The following is a 24,363-nucleotide window of genomic DNA, read 5'->3' on the forward strand; positions in this document are numbered from 1 at the left end:
TTCATTCCCCAACAGCCCAGTGCGGGGGGGGGGGTACCTTACAGATGAGAAAACTGTGACATCACACAGCTGCTGAGTGGAAGAGCTGGGATTTGAACTCAGGCCCTTTGGTTCTTCATTCACTATATTCCGGACTGAAGGCTGTTTGATACAGTGTGGGGTAAATTCTGGTGAACACGGTCACAGGCCTCACCGGCTATCACAAGCGATGACGTGAACATGTAAACACAGCTGCCCAGGCCGTGTCTGCTCCCTTTCAGCCCCCATGTCAGACTTCTGAGACCTCATTGACCAGAACTGGGTTACATGCCCACCACTAGCTGCAAGGCGTGCCGGGAAAGTGAGAACAGGAGTGTCAGACTGCCTTAGATGAACACAGATCAGGGCCACCCCAAAAACTAGTTCTATTAGCAAGGAGCCAGGGGAGTGGAGAGGTGAGACATCAAGCGAAGAAAGGAGGTTATAAAATACTATGTAAGGAGTGATCCCATTTTTTTCTTTTAGGTTCTCATTAGTTATCTACTTTATACACAGCAGTAGTGTATATATGTCAATCCCAATCTCCCAATTCGTTCCCCCCCGCTCCCTGCCCCAGGAGTGATCCCATTTTTGAAAATGTGTGTGCTGTGAATGTGTCTAGAAACTGGCAGTATCCCTCTGGGAGTTGGGATTGTGGGTGACTTTTCCTCGTGTAGCTTGCATTTGCTTTTTCTGCTCGAGGGGCATAGCAATTGGAACCTGGCAGAACCCAATGAATTGGCTCTCCTGCTGGAGCCCAGCCTTAGGCCACTGTGACACCAAACACTTGGGTTTTTTAGTCTGACTCCAGGCCTCTTGGGGGCCAGTATTAGAAACATACGTTTGTAGTCTGATTTGCTCTTTTTTTTTTTGGCCGTGCCCCACAGCTTTCCGGATCTTAGTTCCCCGACCAAGTCCTAACCACTGGACCGCCAGGGAACTCCCTGATTCTCTTTTCACAAAAAAAAAAGAGAAAAAGGCAAGGGCGCTTATGAGTCTTCTCCAAATCCCTGAGGGGTGTATGACAGAACAGAGAGGCACGGTGACTTGCCCAGAGGCACACAGCAAGCATACACAGCAGGATTCACGCCGGGGAAGCTAGGGTAGAGGTAAGGTGACTAGTGAGTGACACCCCAAAGCATCCAGTCTACTTCTTTTTTCTCCAGAGAAGAAATGTATCAAGCAAGACCCCTCTCTAGGAACCTCTTTTTGTACACCTTCCTGCAAAACCATGGCCCTGGCTTCCTGGATGACCAAGGTGAGGGGCTACCCGGCGTGACCAATATCTTGGAGTTCCACCCTGTCTCCCCCTACAGGTAGGTCCCAATTGCCTCTGGGCCCCGCCCACCCCCATTCCTGGTCAGTGACCGTGGCCAGGTGGTTAGCAGAGTCTTCTGGGTTCTCCAGACAGGGCTGCAGAGTGGAAATTCCCCGGGCGTGGTCACGCAGGCAGGTGCCCTGGGCGAGGCAGCTGTGCTCTGACAGCAGCTCACAGAGGGGCCCCTCAGAGCACCCAGCATATTCATAGTCCCAGGATGGCACTGGCCATCAAAATGACTCAAGCTTGTGGCCTTAAGACAGGGTGCCTCCTGGCCCTCAGGACCACAGTCACCTCAAGGCCTCTTAAGAGATGGATTCAGTTTCAGAAAGTCAGAAGGAGGCCACTTCAGATGCAGACCTGACCCAGTTGTCAGGGCAGCCAGGAAGAGATTGTCCCAGCATCAGCACCAGGGTTCTGGATGCTTCCCCCTGCTTTAGGCCTCAGGAATCACTTAGCCGTTAGGTCCTGGACTTGCGGTTTGGGACTGGTCGGGACTTTAGGGCTGGAGGGACCTGAAAATTTGCCACCTGCCCTTCCACGCTGCATCTGTAGATGGAGCCCGGGGCAGTGTTGTCCTGACTTGAACCCAACCCACTACCTGATTGCCGGCCAGCCCTCCCTAGCAAACCCCTACCCCAGACTGGGCAGATAGCCAAGGCTAGGCTGGGAGGGGCTCAGGGTCCTGGGAATTCCCAGCCAAGTCACCGGGGTGGAATGTGGGCAGCCCGCTGAGAGCAGAGCTGAAGCTGGTCCAGGTGCCCGGTGGGCATGTGCACGGCCCCGTTTCCATCAGGGACTCATTCAGTGAGAATGGGGGGCCTAGACAGGGGCCAGGTAGCCCCCCCTTTCTGAGAAGGGGTGGTGCCATCAGAGGTAATCTCAGGATTGGGGTCCAGGGGACATGTGCCAGGGTCCCTTCCAGGGTTCTCTGGGGCACTCAGTCATCCTGGGAGGGGAAAGGGAAGCTGACTGCTGTCACAGGCTCTCAGTGTCTCCCTGCACTCCCACAAGGGGGGGGCGGTGGGCACAGGCTTCTCCTGGGCAGCCCTCTCCCCGGGGTCTAGGACTTGCACTCCAGGGGAGGGGACCCCACGGGCTTCTTCTGAAGCAAAGTGGGAGCCAGAGGAGGGGTGTGTGAAGGTTCCCTGCCCCCGAACCTCGCGACGAACCTGTCGGTCTGGGGCTGTGGGTCACCAGCGCAACAGCTAGCTCCCTGTGGCCTCCCTGCAGTGACGGCCCCCATTACTTGGCCATGCAGCTGGCCTCCATTGCTGACGAGATGGAGCTGAGGCTGCTGCTACCCCAGTTCGTCGAGCCCATCCGGATGACCGTGTACAGGTGACGAGCCCCTGCCCGGCCCAGGACCCCCACAGACCAGGGCTGGCCCCCGGTGGCTCCGCTCCTGGGCAGCCCTGAAGCCCGCAGCTCCCCCTTCCCCCGCTGGGTCCCCAGCTCCTGGAGCTGGCCTGGGCCACAGACCCCGGCGCCTTTCTGTCCTCCCCTCATCGAGCCGAGGTAGCCCCTTTCCAGCAGAGCCTTGACTTAAAATGACAGGAATTGCCGAGTGAGCCAAGACGGAGCTCTGTGCCCAGCCGTGTGGGCGGAGCCTTCTGCATGGGACGGGCTCTCGCGTGAGGACTCAGCTTCCGGGAATTGCCGGCTTCCTTGCAGGTTCTCGGAACCTCACAGAATTGCCCAGGTGGGGACGGAGAGACCCTACCACAAAAGACCGGGATGCAAGCTGACACGGTCCTTTGGTCTCCGGGGAGGCAGCCTTCCTCTGAGGAGCCCGGGCCTCTCAGAACACGGCTCCTCCTCCCCTGGACCTGCCTCTGGGCCGGTGGGCAGCGGGGCGTTGCCCTGGGTCCGGCTCTGGGACACAAGTCCAGACCCCTAGCAGGATGACTACGGGACCACAAACAGCCCACGGAGAGAGGCCTCTCATTGGTGGAGGCGCCCAGGGAAGGGGGATAGGGTGACAGTTGTCACCTACAGCCAAGGCCGTCTCCGCCCCTGTTCCTGTGTAATGGCCCTGCCCCCCTTTGTCTTACAGCTTGTTTTTCCCTACAGCCACATAGGACTGAGGGACGTTCTTAGAAGTTTTATGGTGGCTTTCACTAACCTCAGGGAGAACAGAAGCCTCTGGAGCTTCCTGACCCTCAGGGACAGGGTAAGCCTTGATTCCATGACCTTGACTTACATTCCTGCCAGTGGTGCCAGCTGCAGAGCAGCTGCTCCACAGGGCATACCCTCTCTGGATGCCACAGTCCGCACCACTCCCTACTACCCGGTCCTGCCTGCTTCCCCCGTTTCTACTGCTGCCTGGTCCCAAAGGCCTCTGGGTTTGAGACTCTGGCTTGTGGACCAGATGCACGAATCCTTGCCTGCTTCCACACCTGAGCCGTGCTTCTCCCTCTGCCAGGAATCGCCTCCATGCGGCAGACTGGTGGCTCACAGCGGCTCCTTGTCCGAGCAGCTTCCCTGACTGCTCCCCTTCCCTCCCCGCCAGCACAGCAGAACGGCCCCCACACCAGTTCCCGGCAGACAGGCAGCCCCTGGTGGGCTGGCCTCCGCTCCTGCCGTGTCCTCAGGGCCACTGGCCTCTCCTACCCCTCCTGTGCCCCTCGGCTTTCTGGTCACCTCGCCCCAGACCCCCCCCCAGTTCTGAGCGGAGCGCTCCCCCGCCCTGCCCTCGCCTGCCTTGTCCCTGCTGCGGCCACACAGCGGGTGTGGAGCGAGCAGGCCTGTTGCAGGCTGGAGGTCCTCACTCGTCCCCACCTTCATCCCGCAGGTGTCCCCCAGCCCGTGGCCCGAGCTGGCGCTGTCCCTGCTGCTGGTGGTGACGCTCAGCTGGGGGCGCCGCCTCCACTGACCCGCTGCTGGCCCGCGTGGGGTGGGGCTGGACCCCCGCCCACTCCGCCACCACCCTGGAGGTGGCCTTGTCGGTTTGGCTGGCGTTTAACTGTTTTCTATTGCCCCTTTTTTATATTTAAACTCTGAGTGCTGGGACACTGAGGTTCATACTAGTTTTTCCCTTGTTTTTGTAAGAGAAATGAATTTATTTTACCTCTGGGGTCGTTACTGGTTAATGACCTGCTCTCCTGGCCCCGGCCCGCTCTGCGGGGGCCTGTCCTGAGGAGGAGTCTCCCTCTCTGGGGTCGGTCAAATAGTGCGCAGCGGGGGGAGTGCTGGCCACACCCCCGTATCCATGATGCCCGTGGTAAAAAGAATCTGCTGGAATAGATTTCTGCGGGGTGAGGAGAGCTCAATAAAATGTTGGTTTCCAGCCAGCCTCTGGTCCTCTGCGGGGGTTTGCAGTGTGGGCTGCATTTTGCCTGTGGGGTTGGGGGAGGGCAGGGTGTGCTCCTGGCCACCTGTGCACCCGCGTACCACACAGCCTCCCGGCTCCTTCCTGCACCTGCAAATGCTGGCGTGTCTGGCCCAACACAAGCTGGTTCATCCCTCCTTGTCAGCCTTAGTGCCTGAAGTCTGCCATTAGGGATTATTTCCTTTGGGCTGTCAGTGCCTCCTATAACTGGGCTGCCTGCTCTCCTCACATCTGCTTATCCAGCGCTTCCTTCTGGAGCAGTGCAGTCTGTGGGGATTCTCGCAGCGGTGTGGTGAGAGGGGGCTGGGCAGGGGGCACCAGGGGCAGGATGCCAGGCCTCCCACCCTGCAGGCTCAGCCCACCCCAGACCTGGACCCAGCGCTGTTTCTAGATCCTGCCAGGCCCTTTTGCCTCTCCCCACCCCCAGTCCCCTACCTCATGCCAACCGTGGGCTGGGGTGAGCCACCTTCTTCCAGCTCCCCCACCCACATTCCTCTCCCCCAGCCCAGCACCTCCTGCAGCCTTGTCTTCCTGCCTCCTCCTGGGCCCAGGGTTGGGGAGCCTTCCCTGCCCTCCACTCAGCCCGGGAGCTGATCCAGCAGATGCAGCTGCCTCTCCTCCTTCCAGCCAGGCTGGTCAGACCCTGCCCCCACTCCAGACCCCGCAGGAGATGCATCCTGCCCACTCCCCCAGCACCTTCCAATCCTCATGACTGAAGGGACCACGCGGCTCCCAGGCCTTATGCCACAGCTCCCCAACGTCTGGCCCTTTGCAGCTTTAAGGCCTGACTTCACTCCCTTTCCTGTGTAAGGTGTCACTATGTCGGGCCCTCAGAACCTCACAGGGTGAGCCCAGAATCTCCCAATTCCCAGGCAATTGCTTGGATGCCCCATCTGTGGCAGGCTGCTTCATCTGGAAAGGTCACTTTCTATCCCAGACAAGTACCCCATCCCCACCAAGCTTATAGACCTGGAAGTGACCCCAGGCCTCACCCTGTGTGGATGTACCAACTCCAAGGCCCGGGCACCCACTGTAGAATCAGAGTGGCCAAGGATGTGGCAAGGCTAAAGCCAGAGGCACCTCTTCCAGGAAGTCCTCCCTGACCACCCAGCTTGCTCCATCCTGAGCTCTCAGGACAAACTGGCCACCCAACCATGTACCCACGTGGTTGCGGCCAGGGTTGCCTGTGGCTTCTCAAGGAGTGCGGGGCTCCTCAGGGAGGAGGCAGACTGGAAACCCTACATGGGGCCCCCAGGTGGTAGCTGATGCTGGCTGGGCAGTGGCCCCTCCCTGCAGGAGTCTGGGGGTACATTCCCCGGGATCATCCTGTCCTGGGGTTTGCAACATTCTTCCCACCCATGGGTATCAGGCGCCCCCACTGTACTACATCAGCTCTGGGGCAGGTTCTGGGGATGTGAAGACAGCATGGGTGCCTGCCTCAGATCTCACTCATTTTAGGGAAGGAAAAAATGCACATAAATCAGCCAAGAGTATTGTTGGATGTGTTCTGAGGGCCCCAAAGGACAGAGAAAATGATGGGGCCTGCGGTGGGTGAGAAAAGTCCTCTCTGAGGAGGGGCTGGGGGATCCGAACTGCAGTACAAAGGCCCTGGGCTGGGAGACAGGCCTGGGCATGGAGGCAGACTGGCCAGCTCGGGGCAGTGTCTGACCCACTGTGTCTCCCAGTTCACACAACCCTGGGGCCTTGCTAGCTTGCTACAGCTTTAGCTCCCACACGGTGCTCGACCTCCTGAGCAGATGCGGTTCCCGCCATTTGGGCCAGCACTTCAGTCTCACCTGCTCCAGACAAGCCCACCCGACTAGGGGGAAACTGAGGCCCAGAGGTAGGGGACTTGAGCAAGGGGACCCAGGCTTCCGTCACACCAGGGTCCTCCCACCCCAATCAGTCAAACCCGCTCTGGCTGCTCCACGTGGCAGTTTCCACAGTAGCGGAAAGATGCTCAGCCCTTAGGAGCTGAGAGTGGCTTCAATCTGAGTCAACAGCAGTACCAGAAAGCACTCTCCAGTCCCTAAAAGGAAGAGCCAGAGGCCTGTCCCTCTCAGGCAGAGGGCAGGGGTCACCCACTGGCCTCATGATTCCTAGAGAATTTCACCCCCGACCTCCTGCAGCAGTTCTGTGGCAGGCCCTGGGGCACTGCCACACGCAAAGTGGACACACAGACCACAGGAGGGGAGCGGTGCCCAGTTCCAGGTAGACCTGGGGAGTCAAGTGGCTGGAAGGAGAAGCAGGCCAAGGTTCTCCATGGACATGGAACCAGAGATGTGGTGGCAGGTGCGAGTCCCAACTCGGGGTGGGCTAGATCCTGCGGACCAAGGACAGCACTGGTAGCTTCCCCAAGGGCACAGGAACTGTCCAAGGTCCTGCCAAGGAACAGGATGTAGGGTCCACCATGGCCCCCAGGCCCTCACCCTAGGACTCCTCCCAAAGCTCCCTTCACAATCCCCCGCCTCTGTCACTTGTCCAGATTCAGGGTCAGCAGGGGCAGGGCAAGGGCCTGCCCACCCAACCCTCCAGGGCTCCTGAAGTAGAGATGCAGCCCTGCCCACCTGCGTCCCTGAGTTCCCTCCTACTGGGCAGCCCTTGAGGCAAAGAGCTATGTCCAGAGGAGCAGTAAGGCCTGCAGACCCGCCCTCCACCGCTCCTCCGGCTCCCTTGCGTGGGGCTGTACCCAGAGCTGCCCGCAGACCAGCCAGACACCCACAGCCTGGGCCGTGCAGGGAGCTTGCTTTCTCAGAGCTCTCAGCAAAGGGGATTCCAACAGCCTCAGCATTGTTTAAAAACAATAACAAAGTTCTCTGTGAAGGTTTGAAATTTTCTAAAACAAAGTTTGAAGAAATATAATAGTTCTTTCTTCATTGTGCTCCAAAGAGCACGCAAACCCAGGCCATGCTGAAAATTGGGTTCTGTGGCAATATACGCAGTGGTTCTCAGCGTGGAAGGGCTGTGGGAACGTGTGGGCATGTTTGGGGTCACAATGCCCGGAAATGCTACTGGCATGTAATGGCTAGGGGCCAGGACAGCTGCCCACAAGCGCGGGACAGTCCCATACAATGAAGACCAGTTCTGCTCAAAGGCCAACAGGGCCCCAGTTGAGAAACACAGAACTAAAAATGAGAAACCCTCAGGAGTTTGGGGTTTGAGTTTGAATCACTTTGCTGTACACTAGAAACTGATACAACACTGTAAATCAACTAGACTTCAATTAAAAAAGAGAAACCCTACCCAGGGCTTGACATGTGCCTACACAACAGCAACATTTAAAGACAAGCTCAGGGGACTTCCCTGGTGGTCCAGTGGTTAAGACTTCCCCTTCCAATGCACGGGGTGCAGGTTCAATCCCTGGTCCGGGAGCTAAGATCCCACATGCCTCGAGGCCAAAAAACCAAAGCAAAAGAGAAGCAATAAAGACTTTAAAAATGGTCCACATCAAAAAAACATAAAAAAGGGCTTCCCTGGCGGCGCAGTGGTTAAGAGTCTGCCTGCCAATGCAGGGGATATGGGTTCAAGCACTGGTCCGGGAAGACCCCACGTGCCGCAGAGCAACGAAGCCCGTGTGCCACGGCTACTGAGCCTGCGCTCTAGAGCCCACAAGCCACAACTACTGAGCCCGTGAGCCACAACTACTGAAGCCCGCATGCCTAGAGCCCGCACTCCACAAGAGAAGCCACCGCAGTGAGAAGCCCGCGCACTGCAATGAAGAGTAGCCCCCGTTCGCCGCAACTAGAGAAAGCCCATGTGCAGCAACGAAGACCCAATGCAGCCAAAAATAAAAAATAAATAAAAAAAAAATCTTAAAAAACCCCCCAAAAAACAAGCTCAGGGATTTCATTCCCAATATGGTTTTCCTACTATTGCTGGATAATGAAAAAAATCACCCAAGAAGTTTAGAATGACTCGTATTTAATATTGATATTAGGAGCAGAGAGTCTGCGCCCTGCTTCTGGTGTGGAGCAGCTGAGGACAAGCTCTGCGGGTGGGCCTGAGCCGAACCAGGCCCTGGGCACACAGCAGGCACTCCATGATAGCAGTCTAAAGGGATGACTCGGGGTGGGGGAGGAAACAGGGCTCTCAGCCGCCCTCCCCGCACCACTCCCGCCTTGCTAAAGGACCCTCTTCCCTACCAAGGCAGAGGCCACTCACTCCCTGGCATACAGCAGGCACTCAATACTTTCTGTGTGGTAAGTAAACAGATGGGGCCCTGGGTCTCCCAACTGTTGAGTGAAGGGGTGGACGGAATGGCTGCCAAAGCCCACTGGGTCCTAAAGCCCTTTAACCTCAGTGACAAAGGAGCTAAGGCTTTGGCTGTGTGTGGCCAGAGGATGCTGGAGCAGCAGAGGAGCCCGTCTGCCACTGGTCAGCCTTGTGGCCATGCCACCTGCCCACGGCACCCACACGGCAGCAGGCCAGGCCTTCCCAGTCCCCAGAACACACCTGCCAGCCAGGTCGTTCCCGTCCCTTGTACAGAGGAGCCCCTGAGCCCCCGAGAGGCGGAGGGGCCTGCTCAAGAGGCAGGGCAGGAACTCACCAGTCTTCACAGAACCGTCACGGCTGCATCTCTCCCCGGCACTCGAACGTGTTTCAAGGGGGGAGAAATGGACTGTGTCATGTAAAGAAATACTCGTTTTCAGTGCTTTTTATGTGGCGCTCAAAGCACTCTGCAAACAATCCCTCCTGATCACTTGGAGGCGGCGGCCTGGCTGGGCTCGGCCCACTGGAGCCCCTTCGGCCTCCTCAGCCATGCGCCCTCCATGCCAAGGTCCTCGGGAGGCCCCTACAGGTTCTAGTACAGGTCCTCGTCAGCCTCCTGCACCTCCACGTGACTGTAGGACCTCCAGGCCTGCAGGTTACAGCTCTTCAGGATGGTTCCCAGCTGCTTCCCAGGTCCTACTTCAAAAGTTTTGGGGAACTCGGTGCCTTTCTTCCTCTCATATACGGCGTGCATCGTCTGCTCCCACTTCACTGGGGAGACCACCTGCCGGACCAGCAATTTCCGGATGTGTTCTGGATGCATGTATCTACTCCCATTAACGTTTGAGTGGACGGACACCAGAGGCTTCTTGACATCAATTGCCTTTAAAACTTGTGCCAGGGGCTCCAAAGCTGGCTCCATGAGGCTGGTATGGAACCCACCGCTAACTGGCAACATCTTGGTGCGTCTGAAGTGATACTTGGAGGAATTCTTCTGGAGAAACTGCAGAGCCTGGAAGCAAAAGAAGGGAGGTTTAAGCCAACCAAATCTTAGGGGAAGAAACAGAGAGGCAGTCACCACTGGCTGATGTCATCACAGTCCTACGTATAGGATATGCTTATCTCTACACACCAGCACAGGTTATTTCATCCTGCAGAGCTGCCAAGTCAGTGTCCCAGAAGCCCTCACTAGCCCGGTGACCCCAGACAACCTCTTTGAACTTCTTTTAGTCCATCCATAAAATGAGCACAATTTCACCTACTCCATAAGATGCTGGGAAGTGATCAGATAGGGGGTATCTGATGAATGAAAAAGCAGTATCTAGTAAGTGTTAGTTTTCACTTAGAATTCTGCTACTCTTCATAATTTTTTTAAGCCTGTTTTCTTGTTACTCCATAACCTTCAAGATGAAAATTCACAAGATTCCAGCCTCACTTCACAATCCAAGGTCTGAAACCCCTCATCTGGGCTCCTCTAGAGAAGACAAGAGCTTGATTAAAAGGGGCCTCTGGGACTAACAGGCCCAAACTTAGAACCATTTGCAAACATCTTTAGAACAGTATATATTCTTTTTTTTTTTTTTTTTTTTTTTAGAACAGTATATATTCTTAAGAGACCCTGTGCCCTCGGGACACAGCCCAAGGTCTACCACCCTGACAGCCCTTCACTGGGATCCACCAAAGGCCTTCCTATGCACTAAACCGTCTGCCACGTCCCTCCAACCTGACACCATCCACGGCCTGCTCAGAAGCTGGGCCAGCTGCTCCTGACGACTCAAGGTAAGTCGTGGCAGCTGCATGACCTTGGGCACTTTACCTGTCAGTGCCTTAGTTCCCTCACCTGTAAAATGGTGATAACAACAGTTACGTCACAGGGCTATGAAGAACTATGCTCGGTATACAAACCCTACAGAAGCGCAGCAATTACTAACTTGTTACCAAGCCCATCCATGTCCACCGGGAAAAATACAGCAGGGTCTGGAGTTCCCTGATGGCCTAGTGGTTAGGATTCCAGGCTTTCACTACCGTGGCCCAGGTCCAATCCCTGATTGAGGAACTGAGATCCTGCAAGCTGTGCGGCACGGCCAAAAAAAAAATACAGCGGGGAAGCTATTTGTGCCCCGAAAGGGGAGGGATGAATATTTCTGGTTGGGCAGTGCTCGTTCGTCCCTCTCTGTGGGCCCCGCCCTGCAGGAGCTTAGCCTGCTGCCCAGGCACGGCCAGTTCAGCCCGAGGCTCATCACGTGTCACTTCCCTCTGCTGTGAGTCCATCTGTTCCACCCCGAGGCTGCTCAGCCGCCTGAGCCTTGGGGCGAAATCCAAGTGGAGCAGAGCCCAGCACAGCGAACTGTCATGGAGTGTGAACCATGCGTGTGGGAAGCACGGGGGGGTCTGGGCTGTCACTGCAGCAGCGTCTAGCCTGACCTGACTGACCTGGTGCTTCACACCCAATTCCACGCTCCATCCATCCCCACCTCACTGAGGGATGCGCCCCCAGCGCCTCTCTGAACAGGAGACTCTTGGACTTCACAGCCCAAGCCCTTCCCACCATGCCTGGACACCTCTGATCACCGGCATCTACGGAGACAGCTACTCGGTGGCACTTCTGCACCACTGCCATGGTCTCTAAGTGCTTTCCATGGGAAGTCTCTGGATTCGTCCAACTCAAGTCCCAGGTCAGGGCCACAGGAGTCAAGGACACAGCCTCAGGGTCCAGAGGCTCCTGTGGCTGGCTCTCAGGCCAGGCATGGGTCTAGCAAAGGGCAAGGAGTTTTTTCACATCCACTGTTGGAAAGGGACTCACCTGCTCAGGGGACTCTGCCCGCACCTAAGCTCTTTGCTGTAGCACTTCCAACAGCACCAAAGGCCAAACCTGGGAATCCCAGGAATCGCCACCTGCACTGGATGCCCACCTGTCTGGGAGCCTGGGAGACTCCTGCCTTGACTGGGGGGCCCCTCCTGGCCCACTTATGGGCTTCCTTCCAAGGCTATTAATGGGAATAAGCAACCAGCTCCGTGATTCGCTTGGGGCCACCGTAGCTGGTCTTCCCGTCATCTCAGAACTGCCCCAGAGGCTCGCACTGATTCAGAGGAGATACGTAAGGACACCTGCGTACTGGCAAGGCCTTAACAGGGAGATGAACCAGCATGGTCAAGTGGAGGGTGGAGGGAACCTGGACTTCAGAGGGACACGGACGGGAGCTCTCACCTTGCCTCCACCACCACTAAGCACTTGGCTCTCAGTGCCTCAGCTTCCCGGTGTAGAGCTCCCGTCCACAGAGCACAGGACCAGATGGAGGACCGGAGGAGACAAGACGGGGAAGCACCCATCCGGTCTGCACTCAACACTCCCCAGCCAGGCACACGGTACAGAACTGCCCCTTCCGTCGGGCGCTCCTGTCTGCCTGGGATGCCCCTGCTCTTGGCAACCTCATCCTCCAGGCACCGCCTCCTGGCACCCTGGTAGTCAGCCTGACCCTTACTGTGCCCTGAAACCTGGAGTCATCCGTTCACAGCCAGCCTTCCTTTGACAGCAGGAACCCCGGCTGATCTGTCCGTGTGTCCTCGTGCTTGCCACACAGGAGCTGCCCGAGAAAGGATGTCTGGGGCAGCAGTGAGTGGAAGGATGGACAGAAGGAAAGCCTGCAAAAACAGACGCCTAAGAAAATGGAGAGCAGGGCAGAGTAACCCAGCAAGAAACAGCTTCTCTCTCCAAAGAAGCAACTGGATCAGAGGCTGTGGGAAGCCCAGAACATATCACAGGAAGGCCCTGGAGATTATCTGGCCCAGCCCCTTTACTTTCCACGTGGGCTGGAAATTTGCCCAAGGTCTGTACGTGGTGGAGCGGAGACAGTACCCCAGCCTCCTGCCTCTCCCTGCAGTGCTCGCTCCACCACACACACCCCTGGCCCCCAGATGCCTCCCAAGGACCAGGGCTGGGCAGAGCACCTGTTACACTCTGTGCGCTCCCAGGTGTGGAATAATTCCAACCTTCTGGACTGGACTGGACGGGGGTCTAGGAAGGTTGCTCCCGTGAACACCCACCTCCAGGTGTCCTGAGATCACCCTGCAGTCGGGAAAGAGGTAGCTGGACACCTCGCACACGGGGTTCTCTATGCCCAAAGTCCTGCAGTGCTCCTGGGCCTCCAGACAGGCAAAGGTGAACTTGGACTGAGGCTGGCCGACGACGGACAACATCCCACTGGGGACAGCTTCCGAGGCTTCCTGCATGGCCTCAGCTCGGATTTTCACTGCATACAAACCTACCCAGAGAGAAGTGCATTTGGAAAAATCAAGGCACGTAATGGAGAAGAGAAGCCCAGACCCAAAAAACAAAGCACAAATTCCACACTGTGTGCTGGAGACACTGATATTGGTATCCATCACCAGTCTACAAGCCGCAGTTCTACGTATCTGAAACCATACATATATGGTACCACCATCATCAAAAGGCAGGGTGCTGTCCCTGGCACAACCTCAGTGTCCACTGACAGATGGATAAAGAAGACGTGGTACATATATATGATGGAATATTAGTCTAAAAAAGAATGGAATAATGCCACTTGCAGCAACATGGCTGGACCTAGAGATTATCATACTAAGTGAAGTTAGAAAGACAAATACCATGTATCACTTATGTGTGGAATCTAAAATACGACACAAACGAACCTATCTACGGAACAGAAACAGACTGAGATATAGAGAACAGACTCGTGGCTGCCAAGGGGGAGGGGACGTGGGGGAGGGAAGGATTGGGAGTTAGGGATTAGCACATGCAAACTATTATATACAGGATAGATAAACAACAAGGTCCTACTGTAGAGCACAGGGATATACATCCAATATCCTGTGATAAACCATGATGGAAAAGAATATGAAAAAGCATATATGTGTAACTGAATCACTTTTCTGTACAGCAGAAATTAGCACAGCATTGTAAATCAACTATACTTCAATAAAATTTAAAAACAAAACAAAAAAGAATGGACTGCAATTACTGGACAGCTATCATCCTGGTCCTGGGCCAGACCGAGGAGCGGTTAAGGGACCGATCCAGGGTTTGACGGGACAACAAAGTCTGAGGAACAAACCCTGCACCCTTTCTCTCTAACACACCTTCGTTCACCCGGCACCGTATTATGTCTGTACTGGACTTTTAGCCCTTACACAAGCAGGACTGTGGAGCAAATACATTAAAAGCCTGTGTTAACAGGCAGGAGAGAACCCACAGGAACGTGGAAACCCTCCCAGGCAGGCATTAAATAACTATGCAAATTGTCAAGTGAAAAAACACAGAATGTCAATAATCCTGCAAATTACATATACATAAAACTGTATTTGTATAAAACAGTTTTATTAGGATGTGGAAATATGAAAATTTTTTTCCACTTCCTTGATAATGCTTCCTTCCTATAATGCTTTTTTAAAAAACAATGAGGTGAATTTCACATAAAATATAACCAGTTTCAAGTGTATAATTCAGTGGTATTTGTTTTGTTCATGTTGTACAACCACCAGCTCTAGTTTCAAAACTTTCCATCAGCCCATAAAACACCTCATTTCTCCTTCCCTCCATCCCCGGTAACCTCTAATCTGTTGTCTCTCTGGATTTATGCGTTCTGGACATTTCATATAAAAATATGTGATTTTTGTGTCTGGCTTCTTTCACTTAGCATGTTTTTGATGTTCATCCACACTGCAACATAAGTATTTCATTTCTTTTTATGGCTGAATAATATTCCACTGGATGGATCTACTACAATTTGGTTATCCATTCATCTGATTATGGACATTTGGATCATTTCCACCTTTTGGCTATTATGACTAATGCTGCTGTTATAAACATCTGTGTACAAGTTTTTCTGTGTGGACATGTTTTCATTTCTTAGGTGTAGACCTGTGAGTAGAACTACTGGGTCACATGGTAATTCTATGCTTAACTTGAGGAACCACCAAATTGTTTTCCACAATGGCTGCACCACTTTACATTTCACCAACAATGTGTGAGGTTCCTACATCCTTGCCAACACTTATTATTTTCCTCTTTTGTTTTTTAAATTAAAGCCACCCCAGTGGGTATGAAGTGGTACCCCACTGCGGTTTTGATTTGCATTTCCCTAATGATTGGTGATGTTGCACATCTTTTCATGTGCTTATTGGTTCTTCGTATATCTTCTTTGGAGAAATGTCTATTCAAGTCCTTTGTATTTAGCTATAAGCAAAAATGTTTACATGTTTATACACAAAAATCTTAAAAAGTGGAACTGATATGGCTCAAGATCAAACACTGATTTATTCTTTTTCACTTAATGAGAATCTATTGATGATCTACCACACGACAGGCACTGGAGGTACACGAGTGGACTAAGAATGCACATAAGTAGTGGGAGACACTAAAGCAAGAAGATTTCACAAGACTACAAGAAGAAAGAAATTCCCTGATGAACCCTTCAAGCTTAAAAGGGAATCAAGGTGAAGTCTGGTCCTCAGGTCCCATTGTCACCCCCACCCATGGCTCTCTTCTCTATTACCCCTGAGTAGGTCCAGAATTATTTTTGGTAGTGCCCCTTGTCCTCAGTAAGCCCAGCAAGACAATACCCCATGCATAAAACCGAACCTTGGGACTTTCCTGGTGTTCCAATGGTTAAGAATCCGCCTTCCAATGCAGGGACGTGCGTTCGATCCCTGGTCACGGAACTAAGATCCCACATGCCACAGGGCAACTAAGCCCGTGCGCTCTGGAGCCCGCGCTCCGCAACGAAAAGATCCCCCATGCCACGACTAAGACTCAATGTAGCCAAATAAATAAATATTAAAAAAAACAAAAAAACCCCAAACCTCTTCCTATGTACCTTCACAAAATTCCATGGCTCCAGCAAACACTAGGGCTGCAAATTCTCCCACACTGAATCCTGCAGCAGCAACACAGTTCTCAATAACCTGCAGCGACACATGCAGAAGAACATGAGGCCAAGTTCTCAGGCGAGTTCAGTCCGGGGCTCTGCACTTGCAAGCTGACAGGGGTTCAGCAGTTCAGTGAGCCAGGTTCTGCTGGCCTGGTGCTCCAGCCAGAAGACAACACACAGAAGTGGCCTTGACTATCACTGATCCAGCCCTTTACTGATGAGGAACTTTAACTGGCAAGGCAAGTTAAAGCCTACTGGCGGACTCCTTGGTTGAGCTGTGATGCCAACCCAGGGCTCTGGATTCTCTTGCTTCTGCCCTGGTGCTGCCCCTCAGGCTGATGGAGACAGAGGACGCTAAGTACAGAAGTTAAGAGCATGACCTTCAGAATCACCTCTGGATTTGATTTTTAGCCTGGGAGAGTTCCCTAACGTCTGCCCCTCAGTTATCTCATCTGTGAAATGGGGAGAGCAGCAGGACCGACCTCACAGGGCTGCTGAGAGAATTACATGGAGATAACACCCCTAAATCGCTCAGCACAGACCTGGCCCAGGACAGGCACTGGATGAATGTTATTATCATGACTCGACATGACCACTTAAACTAATTCCTTTAATATCTCTGAGTCTTCTTTCCTTACCCACTAAGTAACAGTACTTACCTCACAAGGCTGTTGTGAGGATGAAATGGGGGTAAAGTACGAGCTTAACATTTACTGTTGTGATAATAAATATTAATAGCAATCATTTCACAACTTCAAGTGAACTGATACTTTCAGATATCACCTTCTCAATGACCCTTCCTTTAAGGGTGAAGCTTAATCATTCTAAAATCATTTAGTAATTAATTAAATGATTAAGGATCATTTAAAATCGCAACCCAGCCCTCCACTCCCCGGCCCCTTTCCCTGATCTATTCTTCTTTCTGAAACACTTATCTTTAACACACTACGTAATTTACATAGCACATTTATTCTCTATTATCTATCTCCTTGCCCTAACATGCAAGCTCCCCAGGCGCAGGGATCCTTGTTTTGTTTGTTGTAGGCTGTATCCCCTGGGCCTACAACAGTGCCCGGCACGGTGGGAACTCAGTAAGGATCTGCCGAACAGATCAGACGTTGGAGCACGCCGGCCTGGCAGGCTGGAGCTGTGAGAGCTCGGGCAGAGCCCATTCTCCCCGGCCTGCAACAGGGCCTCGGGCCTCACCGCGGGCTGCAGGTGATGCAGTTTCTCGACGGCGGCCAGCGAAGCCACGAAGACGGCGGGCTGGCAGTGCACGGTGCGGTCCAGGACCTCCTGCGGCCCATGCAGGCTCAGCTCCAGCAAGTCGTAGCCCAGCACGCGGTGGGCGGCGGCGTAGAGCTCGCGGACGCGCGGGTAGCGGAGCAGACCGCGGCCCATGCCCACCACCTGGCTGCCCTGGCCGGGGAAGAGCAGCACCGAGCACTGGCCCGGCAACCGCCGCACCGAGGCCTCCCGGGGCCCTTCCTCCGCCGCTGTCGCATCTCGCAACAGCTCCTCCACGTCCACCGCGCCCGGAGGAGGCAGCAAGAAGCTCGAGGCGCTGCGCCTGCACCTCACGCCCCGGACCAAGGCCCACGCAGCCCGCGCGACCCGGACGTTCATGTTGAGGAACCGGCCCCACGCGCGTTACCAGGGCGACCGAGGCCCGACTGCGGCGGCGCGGCGCAGCGCGGCGCGGTCCTTGACGCATTTCCTGCCGGCGGGCAGAGGCACCGCTGGGCGGGAAGAGGGGTTCCGCTGTTACAGATTCCGTCCCTGCTCTGAAACTGTCGGCTGTGCGCCGGGTGATCCACACGCTTACCTAAACCTCCGCAGGAAAAAATAAAACACGACACCGCACCACAATGAGCCCTCAAACATATTTATTAAGTAAACAACTCAATGCAATGTAATATTCAACCTAGCATGGAAAAAGTACTTGAAACGCTTCCACATTCTTTCTTGCATCTGATTTTCCCAGCGCTGTCCTTTCTTTTATGTTTCCTACAAACCAGACACGGTGCCAGGCCCAAAATAATCGTCCAATTAATACTTGTCCCATTGAACAAAGCCCTGGATATATTTCAGACATTAGTCTGTTTAATTCCTCACAGCAACGCTGTGACGAATAGGTGCTATTATTATCCTCAGTTTACACATGAGTGGACAAGGGCTCAAAGACAGGTGGTTAGTGATAAAAGGAGGACTGGAAATTGGGGGTGCAAGGCTGGGTCAGAGAGAGTCTAATTCTGACCTCATCTCTAACTACACCCCTTTACGCCCCCTGCTCCTCTTTCATTCCCTGCCAGCCTCTTCTAAGGAGCGCAGGACACACACACACACACACACACACACACACACACACACGCTCACTCCACACCTCAGAATGAGAAAGATCTAGGTAGACCTGAGGTAGGAGATAGATGGGCCGCTGGGCTGCACAGCTGGGGTTTGTCAAGTGGAGTAAAATTGAAGCTTTGTTCTCACCCAGGCACTCCAAGGACAAAGCTAGTGGCAGAAGCTGAGCTCTGCTAAGGTAAAGAGATAAGGCGCCCACTCCTGAGGTCAATAAAAACTTCCCTGTCTGCACATGCGCAGGAAGGCTCCTTGGGGGTCAGAAAGGGAGCAGCCGCCACCCCATAGTATGTGTGGACATACACCCAGCTAGAAGGCCTCTGCAGTGGGATCCATCTTAGCAAAATGTTGCACATGCATGTTGGGGAGGGTCCTGGGACCCGTCAGCTGTGAAAAAAGAAACGAGATAATTGGCCAAATGTAAACCAAGACCCGAAGAACTGTCCTATATACGTGATTTAAATCACCTCTTTACTGAGCTCCTCATTCAGGACTCCCACACTCCTCTCTGTGGGTATATTTCTGGCTAGCTTCTGACTTACTGGCCCCCCCTCATTAGAGAGGAGGCTGGTAGCCTTTCCCTCCAGGTGTGTATTTCTGCCCTGCTTCTGTCTCAAACAAACTGTTTGTCTGTGTGCTCTTCCACATGTTATGCTGTGTCTCTAATAATAAACTTTGTACCTGATTTTACAGTTTTTGCCTCCTTGAAACACTCTTGCTTTCAAATGGGGGAAAGAGCTAGGGCCCCTTTGCTTCTAGTCTCTAGCCCCTCGTGGTCTAGCAGCTACGATTCCTGGTTTTCATCTAGGCTATCCAGGTTCGACTCCTGGGCAGGGAACTACAATCTCTCTTCAGGACTGCTTACTGCTGTCTCTCCGAGATCAGACTTACATCATCAAGTCTACTAGAGTGAGCTTGTCCTGAGAAAAGAATCAGATGAGCTCTCAGGTCATCCGCAGCAGCCTTGCTTTTGACACGGAAAAGGAGGAAATGCGGTGCATATCCAGCAAGAGGAGATTAGTTAAATAAGTGATGGCAAATCTATACAATGCTGTGGTGATAAAAGATATGGAGGAGGTTTTCAGGTTAAGACATGAACAGAGCACACGCTGCCTCCAGAAGCACATAAACCCAGAGGAAAGGAATCTTTTAAAGACATAAAACACAAGGACAGGGAGAACAGGAACAGCAACAGAATCTCTTCAAGCTGGAAACCAGGATGAACAGTATTATCTGATTCAGCAGACTCCAGACGGCCGAAGGCTGAGAACCAACCCTTATTCATACAACAGAATCCTTAAATGCTTAGGAACTGGTAGCCCTAGGCACTTCTAGATCTAAGGGTTAAAAAAGGCTAAAATTGGGCTTCCCTGGTGGTGCAGTGGTTGAGAGTCCACCTGCCGATGCAGGGGACACGGGTTCGTGCCTCGGTCCGGAAAGATCCCACATGCCGCGGAGCGGCTGGGCCCGTGAGCCTTGGCCGCTGAGCCTGCGCATCCGGAGCCTGTGCTCCGCAGCGGGAGAGGCGCCAACAGTGAGAGGCCCGCGTACCGCAAAAAAAAAAAGGCTGAAATTAAGAGAACTATTTGAAGGTGTCTTTGAAGAACAGTTAGATCTTTAGATGTCTTCCCTCTCTTTAGCCCCTGGGTGATACCCCTCCCTCATTCTGGCAAATGCTTAGCTCTGGAAAGGGCTGGGCAGGCCAAGGATCATGGTGAATGTGGGTTCTCTGCTGAAACAGGTGGATACTGACTGCTGAATGCAGAGATCTCCTCCCATGCTCCCAGAAATGTGCCACCAGACCCCTACCCTCCAGACAAGAACTGCAGGGCCTTGGGGAGTCTGCCCAGTACAAGAGGAAATACTGAAGATACTGACAGCCCAGGAAGTTACCAGACAAATGACCAACAAGTTCAACTTACAGTGAAGCTAACTCAACAAATACCATCCAAAGACTTATTTTCCTTTTGTCTTCTTATCATGAGCAGCCAGGCAAAGATTCCCAAGCATCTGAGGAAAGCCTCTTACATACAGAAAAAAATAAAATAAAATAACTACAATGCATAGGAATCAGAGACTATGATGAGAGAAGAAAATAATTGTTTTAAGAAAATTATCCTTGATAGTTGAGAGGTAAGAGAAGACATTGATTGCATCAGTGAAAAATGTATAGGAAGTTTGCAGTGGGAGCATGGAGTCTTAACCACTGGACCACCAGAGAAGTCCAGGAAGTTATTTTTTTTAAAAAAGAACCTTCAGAAAACAACAACAACAAAAATCCCTTGGAAATAAAAAAATAGGATAGCTGAATTTAAAAAAATCAATAGAGGGCCAAGAAGAGAAAGTTGAGGAAACGTCACAGAAGTTTACAGAAAAAGAAGAAAGCAAACCATGAGAAGCAGGAGAGGAAGGGAAGTTAGAAGACAAGCCCAGGAAGTCCAGGATTCTGAGTAACAGGGATTACAGAAAGAGAAGCAAGAAAATGGAGGGAAGGAAATCATCCCCTCTAAAAATCCAGTTTCTGAAAAATAAAAGATATGAGTTTCCTGAGAGCTGGAACATTGGATGAAATTAGACCCACATCGAGGAATATCAGCATGGAATTCCAGGACTCTGGGGACGAAAAGCTTAAAATCTTCCAGGAAGAACAAAGGGGGTTACACACAAAGGCTCAGAGCACAGAATGGCTTCAGTCTGCTCATCGGCACCATGGCAGCTGGAAAATGGCGTGATGCTGAAGGACAATGATTTCCGACTTTGAATTTTTACTCAGTCAAACATCAGTCAACCACAGGACAGAGTGCAAGATCTCAAAAAAGATGCCTCCTATGTAGCCTTTCTTAAGACTGCATCCTTGGGGACTTCCCTGGTGGCGCAGTGGTTAGGAATCCGCCTGCCAGTGCAGGGGACATGGGTTCGAGCCCTGGTCCGGGAAGATCCCACATGCTGCGGAGCAACTAAGCCCACACGCCACAACTACTGAAGCCCACGCGCCTAGAGCCCGTGCTCCACAGCAAGAGAAGCCCGCACCGCAATGAAAAGTAGCCCCAGCTCACCGCAACTAGAGAAAGCTCACGCGCAGCAACGAAGACCCAACGCAGTCAAAAAACATACATTAAAAAAAAAAAAAAGACTGCATTCTTGGAGGATGGGCTCATCGCCAACACAGGGGGACCAGGAAGGGCGAGATGTGCTGTCCAGGAAATGAGAAGCCAGCTACCAGAGGGGTCAAGGCCACCCCCAGGCTGGTGGTGAAGAGAGATCCCAGGATGACCTGTGCACCAGGCCTTCGAGCAGCCGGTACATCAGAGATGTACAGAGGGCTGTCATCACCAAGTTGCCACCTGTCACTGTCCTGCCTGTTTAGGAACTGAAATGTCTGGTGAGCCTGGCCTAGATTCCCATCCACACTTGGCCGTCTTGATCACAGGCTGATGAGACCCTGCTCTCCCTTCCATGTTCTACTGCCTGGCTCCGTGAAGGACACTGTTCCGTCTCATGGAAGTGTCCACCCCCGCTCCTGAGGTCTGGACACAGGTGCAGTGAGCTCAGAAGCAAGAAGACACACAGCCCATGCCTCTATTTCATATTGAATGTCCACGCCACAGCCTGGCGGGATGTGCCGACAGGGGAGCTGCACACCCAGCCTTGCCCACCAGCTGCCCCAGAGGGACTTCTGTCAATGCTCAGGGAGGCTGAGGCCAGTCTGTGCCCCAGCAGTTCAGTTCAGTTTCACCTTCGTAGGGGTCTTCCTCTCCCCCGGCCATCGTGTCCACTCTCTCCAGCCAGCTGCATGCTGCCCCTCAGATGTTTGAAGCGAATCAATATAGGGCTCAGGGAGACATACCTAAGAGTCTTAATAAAACTCTAAAGGAAAGTAAGGGCGTGTTTAACCCAAAAGTCAAGACAGAGGTGACCTCTGGAGTGGCTGGAGCAATCACCAGAGAGAGCGCCAGGAGGTTCCTAGGGCACTGGGAATCTTCTTCTTATTAACCTGGGGGTGGACAGACGGCATCTTGTTATTATTCTAAAGCGCACACGTGTTAAATGTAGACAAATTTTTGATAATGTAGAAAGAGGTTTCTGATTTATTGTAAGGGGAAGAAAACAAATTACAAAACCAATTATTTCATGAAGGCATTCTTGTAAAGAAACACGTGCACATGCTTAGAAAAAGGCATAGAAAAACTCACAAAGTGTTGACTGTGCTTGGGTAATGGGAGAGTGGGTGACTTTTTTCTTTTTGCCTGTATTTTCCAATTTCCTTACAATAAATATGAATTATTCATGTAAGAAAGTAAGAAATATGAATTATTCATGTAAGTGTTCATGTAAACACACAAAATATAAGAAAATACTGTACTCAAATCACACTTAGAATTGAGAAGCCTAATGAATGACACAATAGTTAAGAGCGCAGGCCCTGGACTGCCAGGGTATAAATCCTGACTGCATCACTGACAAGCTGTGTGACCTTGTCACCTCTCTGAGTATTCTCTGGGGATTGGGAGGGTGTTTTCCATGCCTCCTTCCTCGATCGACTGAGGCCGGGGGCTGGGTTTGCTTGTGTTGTACCCTCCAGGGTTGAGCCCAGAGCTGGGCAACCTGTGGTGCTCAATATATACATCCCTTGAGGTTGGCACATGCCAAATGCCCAGGAGAGGCTCCTATGCTCAGTGCTGTGAAGTTCAGAGGTCACTGCCCGATTAGAGTGGGGGTGGTACAGAGTCAGTGTTCTGGAAGAGCTTCCTGGGGTGACACTGGGGAGCAGTCAGACTTGGACACGTGGAGTTGCCCAGGGTGGGAGTGAAGGATCCTCTGTGCAGGGGGAACAGTGTACGCAAAGGCACGGAGGTGGGATAGGGTCAGGTAGTCAGGGCCTTGAGTGCCAGGTAAAAGGCTTGGACTGTATCCTAAGGGAGCCACAGAGGGTCCCGAGCAGAGGAGGGGCATGGAAGGGACTCCCTGGGGGCCAGCTAGGGAGGATGATGGCCGCTGCCCAGGCTTAGGTGGGGTGTGTGCGGTTGGGCAGAGGGGGGCACAAGTAACGGGAGGCTTCCCAGCACCCCAGGAGGGGCATCCACATCTCATCTAGACCTGCAGTGTTAATCCCTATGGCAGCCACTGGCCCTCTGAACTGCAGGGGCTCACCTGTGAAAAGGGCGGGCCTAGTGTGTTTGTCCTCTGCCCACCCCCTGCACCGGGCCCTGGTGCCCAGCAAGTATTTGGGACCAGAAATCGCTGCCTCCCAGGATGCTCCGTGGGCCTTGAGCCCTGCAAGCAGGAGGGGAGAGGCGGGAGGGAAGCTGCATTGCCTCCCCGCCACGGGTCTTCCGCGGCAGGCGGGTTTGCCTCTCAGCCAAGCCACTGGGCACCTCCTTACAGGAAGAGGGTGAGGGCTGGCAGCTTGCTGGAAGGCGCGGCCAGACCAACTTCATGAGGAACAGTAGACACAACGTGTGGGCCCATGGTACCTTGAGGGATCCAGGAAAATATTTTCATTTCTTTTAAAATCAGAAGAAAAACGTGAAAAGAACCCAGCCTGGATTATACCTGCCTTTATACAAACGCAGTCAAAGGTAGAAGAGGTCCATGAAGGCAAAAAAGGCAGGGCCTCGGGAAGTCAGACTTCAGCCCAGGAGCAGCAGGCAGGGTTCACCTGGGCCTCCCGACCCCCACCCCAAGTGTCCAGTTCGGGCAGTTGTGGTTCTGGCAGTCTGCGGGCCCCGCCAGGCCAAGTTAGTCAAGGGGGCAGTGACAGGCCCTGGGCTGCAGTAATAAAGCAGTGCATGCAGATGAGGCGGTGAAGTGCTCAAGGCCTGGGCCTGGACACGCTGTCCCATCAGGGTGACCCTGGCAAACTGGAGGCCACCTCTGGGCTGTGATGGTCACTGAATGCCAAGCGCCTGTGGTCTCCTGCATTACCATGTGGCATCCTCCTTAGTCCCACCATGCTGTGCCCATTTTACCGATGAGGAGATGGAGGCGGAGGGAGCCAGCCGCAGAGAGGCTGGGCCAGGGCTGCCTCCTTCCTGGGGCAACAGCTAAAGGAACTGGGGCTCTCCTCCGGAGATGGTGGCCAGGGTTGCTGTGTAGAAGGATGTTCAGGGCTCTGCCGTCAGGCGACGTAATTGCCCTCTCTGAGATCGGTGATCTCTATCGGCCCACTTTACAGATAGGAGAAATGAGGCACAGGAAGAGACGAGACCTGCCCGCAGAGCCGG

General features: G+C 53.3%; 2 protein-coding genes across 11 annotated transcripts in view; one reads left to right on the forward strand and one right to left on the reverse strand.

Annotated features, from left to right (window-relative positions):
• BIK (BCL2 interacting killer) overlaps positions 1–23,341 on the forward strand; it is a 34,660-nt gene extending 11,319 nt beyond the window's left edge. For 3 of the 10 annotated variants that reach the window (XM_089921419.1, XM_089921423.1, XM_089921425.1), the window contains exons 2-4: positions 1,185–1,334; positions 2,570–2,677; positions 3,410–4,124. In XM_089921419.1, the coding sequence (XP_089777545.1) occupies positions 1,192–1,334; positions 2,570–2,677; positions 3,410–3,824 (666 nt within the window). In that variant the 5' untranslated portion in view covers positions 1,185–1,191 and the 3' untranslated portion in view covers positions 3,825–4,124. The other 7 variants (XR_016395071.1, XR_016395070.1, XR_016395072.1 and 4 more) reach the window with 7 other exon arrangements.
• Positions 1,285–17,456, reverse strand: MCAT (malonyl-CoA-acyl carrier protein transacylase). Its single transcript, XM_022596449.3, has 4 exons — positions 16,988–17,456; positions 15,728–15,815; positions 12,921–13,138; positions 1,285–9,888 (listed from the first exon to the last, which is right to left on the reverse strand). Exons 1-4 carry the CDS (start codon positions 17,405–17,407, stop codon positions 9,469–9,471), a joined length of 1,146 nt encoding a protein of 381 aa, XP_022452157.1. The 5' UTR covers positions 17,408–17,456; the 3' UTR covers positions 1,285–9,468.
• Positions 23,342–24,363: the final 1,022 nt, after the last annotated feature.

The sequence above is a fragment of the Delphinapterus leucas genome, chromosome 11, assembly GCF_059928025.1.
Source record: "Delphinapterus leucas isolate spDelLeu-1000000601 "Yukka" chromosome 11, BTC_Dleu_Yukka2, whole genome shotgun sequence".
In the NCBI taxonomy this organism is placed as follows: Eukaryota; Metazoa; Chordata; class Mammalia; order Artiodactyla; family Monodontidae; genus Delphinapterus; species Delphinapterus leucas.